Source organism: Lissotriton vulgaris, unplaced genomic scaffold, assembly GCF_964263255.1.
Source record: "Lissotriton vulgaris unplaced genomic scaffold, aLisVul1.2 SCAFFOLD_2323, whole genome shotgun sequence".
Classification (NCBI taxonomy): Eukaryota; Metazoa; Chordata; class Amphibia; order Caudata; family Salamandridae; genus Lissotriton; species Lissotriton vulgaris.
Window position 1 is genome coordinate 91,378 of NW_028246063.1, and position 9,709 is coordinate 101,086.

The 9,709-nt window shown below is 43.6% G+C and overlaps 1 protein-coding gene across 1 annotated transcript; it reads right to left on the minus strand.

The window, feature by feature from the left end:
- Window positions 1–6,844: 6,844 nt before the first annotated feature.
- LOC147666151 (uncharacterized) lies at window positions 6,845–9,220 on the minus strand. The gene is made up of 3 exons (XM_086949266.1): window positions 9,008–9,220; window positions 8,297–8,512; window positions 6,845–7,132 (listed from the first exon to the last, which is right to left on the minus strand). The coding sequence occupies exons 1-3, from the start codon at window positions 9,140–9,142 to the stop codon at window positions 6,848–6,850; spliced, it is 636 nt and encodes a 211-aa protein (XP_086805392.1). The 5' UTR covers window positions 9,143–9,220; the 3' UTR covers window positions 6,845–6,847.
- Between the last annotated feature and the right edge of the window lie 489 nt (window positions 9,221–9,709).

Sequence of the window (9,709 nt, forward strand, 5' to 3'; positions counted from 1 at the left end):
TGTGAGGAGGTGTGAGGGTGAGGAGGGGATGTAGAGTGATGGTGTGTGAGGGTGAGTTGGGGAGGGTGAGTGAGGGTGTGTGAGGGTAATGTTGTTGAGGGTGAGGGTGTGTTGTGGAGTGATGGTGTTTGAGGTTGTGAGGGAGTTTGAGGATGAGTGATGGTGTGTGAGGCTGTGTGTGAGGGTGTGAGTGGGTGTGAGTGAGAGTTGTTGTGATGATGGCTCTAAGTGTTTATATTTTTCCCGTGAATATTGTCCACTTCAAATGTATTAATGTTGTGAAGCGTTGTTTCTGAAGCTAAGAGACCTATGTAATGTTTCTTGATGCTGTTGTTAGCGCTGAATCCAAAATCACAGACATCAGTAATTGTTTTAATATGATACATGTAATTGTTTTTCATTATTTGTTTTGGTAAGGTACACATCAAGCCGCACTGCAAAAGCTTTGCTTGCATTAACATAGATGCGCAGTCATTTTAGAGGGTGGAGTTGTAGGGTGGTGTTGTAGGATGGATTAGGAGGGTGTCCTTGGACGGTGTGAGTGTGATGGTTATTGGATGTGAAGTTCAGGGGGTGTGAGGGTGATTGATGGTGTGTGAGTGTGAGTGAGGGTGACGGTGTGAGCATGAGTGAGGGTTGTGAGGGTGGACTTTGAAGGTGTGAGGGTGATTGGATGTGATGTTCAGGGGGTGTGAGGGTGTGTGATGGTGTGTGAGGGTGAGTGAGGGTGACGGTGTGAGTATGAGTGTGGGTGATGGGATGAGGGTGTGTGAAGATGCGGGGGTGAGGGTAATTGGATGTGAGAGTGTGTGATGATAGGTGTGGGTGAGTGAAGGTGAGAGTTTGAGCGTGAGTGAGGGTGAGTGTTGTGAGGGTGTGAAGGTGAGTGAGGGTGTGGGAGTTTGAATGTTGAGTGTGTGACTGTGGGTGAGGGTGAGGGTGTGTGAGGGTGAGGGTGAGTGAGGTGGTTTGTGGCTGAGAGTGTGTGATGTATAGTGAGTGTGAGAGTGTTGTGATGGGTGTGAGGAGATCGTGGGTGTGTGAGTGTAAGTTGTTTGTGGGTGAGGGGGTGTGTGAGTGGAGTTGCATGTGTGAGTGGCGTTGCATGGATGAGTGGCGTTGCATGCGTGAGTGGCGTTGCGTGGGTGAGTGGGGTTGCGTGGCTGAGTGGCGTTGCGTTGTTGAGTGGCGTTGCGTGTTTGAGTGGGGTTGCGTGGATGAGTTGCGTTGCATGTGTGAGTGGCGTTGCGTGGTGAGTGGGGTTGCGTGGGTGAGTGGTGTTTCGTGGGTGAGTGGCGTTGCGTGGGTGAGTGGCGTTGCGAGGGTGAGTGGAGTTGCGTGGGTGAGTGGCGTCGCGTGGGTGAGTGGCGTTGGGTGGATGAGTGGCATTGCGTGGATGAGTGGCGTTGCGTGGATGAGTGGCGTTGCGTGGATGAGTGGCGTTGCGTGGATGAGTGGCGTTGCGTGAATGAGTGGGGTTGCGTGGATGAGTGGTGTTGCGTGGATGAGCAGCGTTGCGTGGATGAGTTGCGTAGATGTGGGAGTGGTGTTTCTTGGATGAGTGGCGTTGCGTTGGTGAGTGGTTTTGCATGGATGAGTGGCGTTGCGTGGATGAGTGGCATTGCGTGGATGAGTGGCGTTGCGTGGATGAGTGGCGTTGCGTGGATGAGTGGCGTTGCGTGGATGAGTGGCGTTGCGTGGATGAGTGGCGTTGCGTGTATGAGTGGCGTTGCGTGGATGAGTGTTGTTGCGTGGCTGACTGGTGTTGGGTGGATGAGTTGCGTTGCGTGGATGAGTTGCGTTGATGTGGGAGTGGTGTTGCTTGGATGAGGGTGTGAAGGTGAGTGAGGGTGTTCGAGTTTGAATGTTGAGTGTGTGACTGTGGGTGAGAGTGTGTGAGGGTGAGGGTGTGTGACCGTGAGGGTGAGTGAGGTCGTTTGTGGCTGAGAGTGTGTGATGTATAGTGAGTGTAAGAGTGTTGTGATGGGTGTGAGGAGTTCGTGGGTGTGTGAGTGCAAGATGTGTGTATTTGTGCATGTGTGTGTGGCGTTGCATGTGTGTTTGGCGTTGCATGTGTGATTGGCGGTGGATGTGTGATTGGTGTTGCATGTGTGATTGGCGTTGCATGTGTGAGTGGAGTTGCATGTGTTCTTGGCATCTGTGAGTGTTTTGCATGTGTTAATTTATCGTTGTAATGTAATGTGTGTGTGTATTTGTGTATTTATATAGTGATTATAAGTGTTGACTAATTATTTTTAAACTGTGTTTTATTTTTAGTATTTAAAAATGACGTACGCTATATTTTCCCTTTACGTTAGTTACGTAAGGGATTTTATCGTTCTAGTCTTTTTTTTATTTTGCTGTTGTGTTTAGTGTGACGTAATTTCGAGCCAATCGCAGCGCTAGCTTTTGTGACGTAGCGTTGCGTTTGACGTGCGTCAACGTGGAATGTTCCAGATTGGTGTGAATGTTTGTGCGGGAAAGGCGTGTTCTTCTTCCGTTCTTGTTGCTGCGTCGTTTGACAGGTAAGATGAAATTTTAATAACTTTTAGTACATGAAGCTGAATCTATTATTACTTGTGTTTATATTTTTATTAAAGTAATTAATTAATATGATCTATTATTGATGTTTTTGTATTGCGACTTGTGTATTTTCTCCCGTTTGTACTTAGAATAGAGTGTTGTAGTGTTCTAAACGCTAGATGTTCTTAAAATTGTAATGTTTATAAATGTTATATATATCAATGTATATTTTTGTATGTGTTATTTTATTTTTATTGAGAACGTTGTTATATTTTGTGTATGTACTTGCTTATTATGTTTTGAAGTACTCGAATTTCTTGAATGGCAAAGTTTTGATTATGTATTCATGTCGAATATGGTTATGTTATGTCGTTTTATTCTGAATTTGTGTGATGTATTGTTATTCTTCCCTTAGCGTATGTGCGAGTTGGTGCAATATACAGTTATTATTTTCAAGAAAGCATTTTTTTTTAAATATGTTCAATGTATTGTGTTTGACGTGGTATTTTCCTTTATATAAGTTATTGTAATTATTATAAATGTTGCCTGAATCTTGCATTTTTTTTATTGCTCGAAAGTGCTTATCCCAAAACTTTTATTCTAATATTTGAATGTAATACGTTGTTTTTGTGGGACGTTTTTGACGTTAACGTCAGTTACGTAGTGATGGTTCGTGACGTAGCGTTGTGTTTTCTGTGCGTTTATTGAAATTTCCAGCATCACTGTGCACCACCACAGTTGTATTTAGCACACCAACAGTTTCATTCATACATACATCAGTAGTGAACAGCAAAAAAACATGATTTTATACCTGTAATTGTGTCTGCTAAGTTAGAATGTGTGTTGAAAGCGTGCACTTACGGCCGGTGCTGTGTATGCCTGTTGAAAGTGTGGAATGCTGTCTGTGTGTGTGTGTGTGTATGCCAGTTGAAAGCCTGCACTGATGACTGTTGGTGTGTGTGCACGCCTGGTGAAAGCGTCCATTGATAGCTGTTGGTGTGGGTGCCTGTTGAAAGCGTGCATGTTATGTTAGTGTGACGTTTCTTTGCTGAGTAATGCTGTAGTGGTGATGAGTGTTGCTGTGGTGGTGATAGTGCTGCTGTATCGTTGTAGAGTGATATTGTGTTGTTGGTGAATGATGCTGTTGTGGTGGTGTAGAGTGATGCTGGTGTGTTGGTGAGTGTTGTTATTGTGGTGCTTAGTAATGCTGTTGTTGTGATGAGTGTTGCTGTGCTGGTGATGAGTGGTGGTGTGTTGGTGTTCAATGATTACCACCACAGCATAGCTCGGCACCACAACAGTAGCACTTCTGACAACACCTGCATCACTGAGCACCACCAATGCAACACGCAGCAACACCACATTATCACTCAGCACCCCCATGGTACCATTGATCAACAACACAGCATCCCTCTGCACCGATACAGTTGTATTTAGCAGACCAACAGTTTCATTCATACATACAGCAGTAGTGAACAGCAAAAAAGCAGGCTTTTATACCTGTAATTGTGTCTGCTATGTTAGAATGTGTGTTGAAAGCGTGCACTTACGGCCGGTGCTGTGTATGCCTGTTGAAAGTGTGGACTGCTGTCTCTGTGTGTGTGTGTGTGTATGCCTGTTGAAAGGCTGCACTGATGACTGTTGGTGTGTGTGTACGCCTGGTGAAAGCGTCCATTGATAGCTGTTGGTGTGGGTGCCTGTTGAAAGCGTGCATGTTATGTTTGTGTGACGTTTCTTTGCTGAGTAATGCTGTAGTTGTGATGAGTGTTGCTGTGGTGTTGATAGTGCTGCGGTATCGTTGTAGTGTGATAGTGTGTTGTTGGTGAATGATGCTGTTGTGGTGGTGTGGAGTGATGCTGGTGTGTTGGTGAGTGTTGTTATTGTGGTGCTTAGTAATGCTGTTGTTGTGATGAGTGTTGCTGTGCTGGTGATGAGTGGTGCTGTGTTGGTGTTCAATGATTACCACCACAGCATAACTCTGCACCACAACAGTAGCACTTCTGACAACAACTGCATCATTGAGTACCACTAATGCAACACGCAGCAACACCACATTATCACTCAGCACCCCCATGGTACCATTGAGCAACAACACAGCATCACTCTGCACCGATACAGTTGTATTTGCAGACCAACAGTTTCATTCATACATACAGCAGTAGTGAACAGCAAAAAAGCAGGCTTTTATACCTGTAATTGTGTCTGGTATGTTAGAATGTGTGTTGAAAGCGTGCACTTGCGGCTGGTGCTGTCTATGCCTGTTGAAAGTGTGCACTGCTGTCTGTGTGTGTGTGTATGCCTGTTGAAAGCCTGCAGTGATGAGTGTTGGTGTGTGTGTACGCCTGGTGAAAGCGTCCATTGATAGCTGTTGGTGTGGGTGCCTGTTGAAAGCGTGCATGTTATGTTTGTGTGACGTTTCTTTGCTGAGTAATGCTGTAGTGGTGATGAGTGTTGCTGTGGTGGGGATAGTGGTGCTGAATCGTTGTAGTGTGATAGTGTGTTGTTGGTGAATGATGCTGTTGTGGTGGTGTAGAGTGATGCTGGTGTGTTGGTGAGTGTTGTTATTGTGGTGTTTAGTAATGCTGTTGTTGTGATGATTGTTGCTGTGCTGGTGATGAGTGGTGGTGTGTTGGTGTTCAATGATTACCACCACAGCATAACTGTGCACCACAACAGTAGCACTTCTGACAACAACTGCATCACTGAGCACCACCAATGCAACACGCAGCAACACCACATTATCACTCAGCACCCCCTTGGTACCATTGAGCAACAACACAGCATCACTCTGCACCACCACAGTTGTATTTAGCAGACCAACAGTTTCATTCATACATACAGCAGTAGTGAACAGCAAAAAAGCAGGCTTTTATACCTGTAATTGTGTCTGCTATGTTAGAATGTGTGTTGAAAGCGTGCACTTACGGCCGTTGCTGTGTATGCCTGTTGAAAGTGTGGACTGCTGTCTCTGTGTGTGTGTGTGTATGCCTGTTGAAAGGCTGCACTGATGACTGTTGGTGTGTGTGTACGCCTGGTGAAAGCGTCCATTGATAGCTGTTGGTGTGTGTGCCTGTTGAAAGCGTGCATGTTATGTTTGTGTGACGTTTGTTTGCTGAGTAATGCTGTAGTGGTGATGAGTGTTGCTGTGGTGGTGATAGTGCTGCTGTATCGTTGTAGTGTGATAGTGTGTTGTTGGTGAATGATGCTGTTGTGGTGGTGTAGAGTGATGCTGGTGTGTTGCTGAGTGTTGTTATTGTGGTGCTTAGTAATGCTGTTGTTGTGATGAGTGTTGCTGTGCTGGTGATGAGTGGTGCTGTGTTGGTGTTCAATGATTACCACCACAGCATAACTCAGCACCACAACAGTAGCACTTCTGACAACAACTGCATCACTGAGCACCACCAATGCAACACGCAGCAATACCACATTATCATTGTGCCCCCCCACAGTACCATTGAGCCACAACACAACATCACTCTGCACCACCACAGCCGTATTTTCCACATCAACCGTGTCATTCATTCATAGTACTGCAGTACTGTACAGCACCAAAGCATTCTTTTATAGCTGTAATTGTGTGTGGTCTGTTAAAAAATGTGTAGAAAGTGTGCACTTACGGGCGGTGGTGTGTGTGACTGTTGAATGCGTGGACTGATGGCTGTTAGTGTGGGTGTATGCCTATTGAAAGCGTGCATTGATAGCTGTTGGTGTGTGTGCCTGGTGAAAGCGTACATGTTCTGTTTGTGTGACGTTTGTCTGCTGAATAATGGTGTTGTGGTTATGAGTGGTGCTGTGTCGTTGTAGAGTGATAGTTTGTTGATGGTGAATGATGCTGTTGTGGTGGTGGAGAGTGATGCTGGTGTGTTGGTGAGTGATGTTAGTGTGGTGCTGATTAATGCATTTGTGATGATGAGTGGTGCTGCGTTGTTTATGAGTGGTGCTGTGTTGGTGTTAACTTATTACCACCACAGCATAACTCAGGCCCACAACAGTAGCACTTCTGACAACAACAGCATCACTGAGCACCCCCAATGCAACACGCAGCAACACCACATTATCACTTTGCCCCCCCACAGTACTATTGAGCAACCACACAGCATCACTCTTGTATAGTTATTGTCTTTTTAAAAATATAACAGCAACAGCTATTGTTCTGTATGTAGTATTGGCACATTGAACATTGTTTGAAAAAAATATACCCACCCAGAACGAAAATGACCATGCTACTGGATATGTTCAAAATATTATATTTATTTTCAGTAAACACAAATCAATAATTATTTATTTTACTTTGTCAAAAAATTGTAATTGTGAGGATTTTTACTTAATCACTTAAATCTTCCTCCGACTTTTCTTTAACAATTTTAGTAATTTTGCCATTGCAAAATATAACCTCACATGTTTGAGGCAAATAATGAAGTAGTGCTTCACCAATGTCATCCACCTCTTCGTCCAACATAAACCATTGTATAAGTGTTTGATTTTGTACATCCATCGATTGATAAATATCTGTGTTGGTTATTTTTGTTGTTAAGGTGCTCCAATCTCCGTTTGTGCTTTCCACGCCATATATTTCGACGTCAATATTATCTTGTGGTGGTGTTGTTACCTGTTGTAGTAAATAAAAACATAGTTATTTTTTTTTCCCCAAAAATGTTACAGTGTGTCTCAGAGAGAGTGTTGTACAGAGGCAGTTGTAGAGAGAGGCAGTTGTAGAGAGAGGCAGTTGGAGAGAGAGGCAGTTGGAGAGAGAGGCTGCTGTAGAGAGGCAGTTGTAGAGAGAGGCAGATGTAGAGAGAGGCTGCTGTAGAGAGAGGCTGCTGTAGAGAGAGGCTGCTGTACAGAGAGGCAGCTGTAGAGAGAGGCTGCTGTACAGAGAGGCTGCTGTACAGAGAGGCTGCTGTAGAGAGAGGCAGTTGTAGAGAGAGGCAGTTGTAGAGAGAGGCAGTTGTAGAGAGAGGCAGTTGTAGAGAGAGGCAGTTGTAGAGAGAGGCAGTTGTGGAGCGAGGCAGTTGTAGAGAGAGCGTGTTGTAGAGAGAGCGTGTTGTAGAGAGAGCGTGTTGTAGAGAGAGCGTGTTGTAGAGAGAGCGTGTTGTAGAGAGAGCGTGTTGTAGAGAGAGCGTGTTGTAGAGAGAGCGTGTTGTAGAGAGAGGGTGTTGATGAGAGAGCGTGTTGTAGAGAGAGCGTGTTGTAGAGAGAGCGTGTTGTAGAGAGAGTGTGTTGTAGAGAGAGGGTGTTGTAGAGAGAGGGTGTTGTAGAGAGAGAGTGTTGATGAGAGAGGGTGTTGTAGAGAGAGCGTGTTGTAGAGAGAGCGTGTTGTAGAGAGAGGGTGTTGTAGAGAGAGGGTGTTGTAGAGAGAGGGTGTTGTAGAGAGAGCGTGTTGTAGAGAGAGGGTGTTGATGAGAGAGCGTGTTGTAGAGAGAGCGTGTTGTAGAGAGAGTGTGTTGTAGAGAGAGGGTGTTGTAGAGAGAGGGTGTTGTAGAGAGAGAGTGTTGATGAGAGAGGGTGTTGATGAGAGAGCGTGTTGTAGAGAGAGCGTGTTGTAGAGAGAGGGTGTTGTAGAGAGAGGGTGTTGTAGAGAGAGGGTGTTGTAGAGAGAGGGTGTTGATGAGAGAGCGTGTTGTAGAGAGAGGGTGTTGTAGAGATAGGCTCTTTTTAGAGAGAGGCTGTTTTAGAGAGAGAGTGGAGAGAGTGTTGTAGAGAGAGCGTGAGTGTGTGTCTGTGTGTTGAAGTGATAGAGTAAGGGGTGCGTGAGAGAGCGTGTGTTCCTTACTTTTAATTTGCTGTGCCTTGTCGTGTTCAATATTTTCTGTCCATTAAATTCATGTACTGTGACATGAGTTAACATGACATATTCTCCAATGTTTATTGAGAATTCAGTAGCCTCTCTCCATAATGTGACTTTTATGTCATCAGTGGCATCTTTTAATGTAATAGATTTTATTGCCGTATTTTGTCCATTAATGAGTACAAGTTTACTTTCCTCTTCCTAAAAAGAAATAATAGTGTTAAAAATGTAAAAGCACAGAACTAATACGTAATAATTGTCCAAGCATTAAGGGCTATTGCTCTTTTCCAATGTACGGTGTTGTTCCCAAGTATGTTAAAAAATCTAGAACTCTGATGTCTCAGTTTGGCGCTCTTCTTTAAACACCTATCAACTTTACTTTTATAAATGCAGTGTAGCTTTAGCTCACCTATTTACACATTGTTAATTGTTCTTATTTGGCTGCTGTACAGATCATTTATGATGGATAGAACCCCTCAGAAACATACCACCATATGTAATGTGTTACAGAGACCACACACAGAACTGCAGCCACTCTAAATTAAAGAACATCTAAGCATCAAATAGTACACATACACACAAAGACACACACACTGATAAAGGGAAAATAAATATTGTCAATGGCATAGACAACACCACACACACAAACGGACAACTCAAGCAGCGAGACCAACAGTATAAATCACCACAACTTACTTCTGAAATGGTCCCACACACTGTCATAAGACTTCTCAAAGATGCCCGCTTTATTTCTTTTATTGGCGAAGCAGATGGTGCAGGAGGCTGCAAAATGTTTTCCGCTTCTTGAATTAGTGCTTGAGTTATAGTCATTGCTGGAAATTTTGTTACTTTTGTTTGCTTAGTAATCAGAATTGTGTTGTTTTTAATTATAAAATTGCGTATAAGTAGTCCACAAGTTTTTTGTGTCTGCTGATATAAACTTTCCTGGTAGCACATAGCTTTAATTGTTCCAGTTTTGTCTGCCAGAGCCAAATGAAAAAGTACTTTATTTTCTTGTTTTGCGTTTTTGTAATTTGTTTTACTTGAGCACTTGATCACATTAACTCTTATGGGTTTTTCATACGGCTTGTTGTCATTTGTGGTAATGTTAGCGATTTCTTCAATAGTCAACATCTGAAATAGAAATATAGGTTACAACAAATGTTAAATACAAATCCATAGTGCTTTATGATCACTGTAATAGCATTCTAATATACCATAACTTTGAAGTATGTAATTGGTATATATATAATCTAAGATAGATTGGTAGTCTGTTGTGTAAGTATCTATAAGTTGTGTACATTGCAACTTACTCTCAAAGAACCCAATGAGTTTGTTAGTTTGTGAATTGCTTTGAGAGACATCCACATTGAAATCTCCCATAATGATGAATTTGTG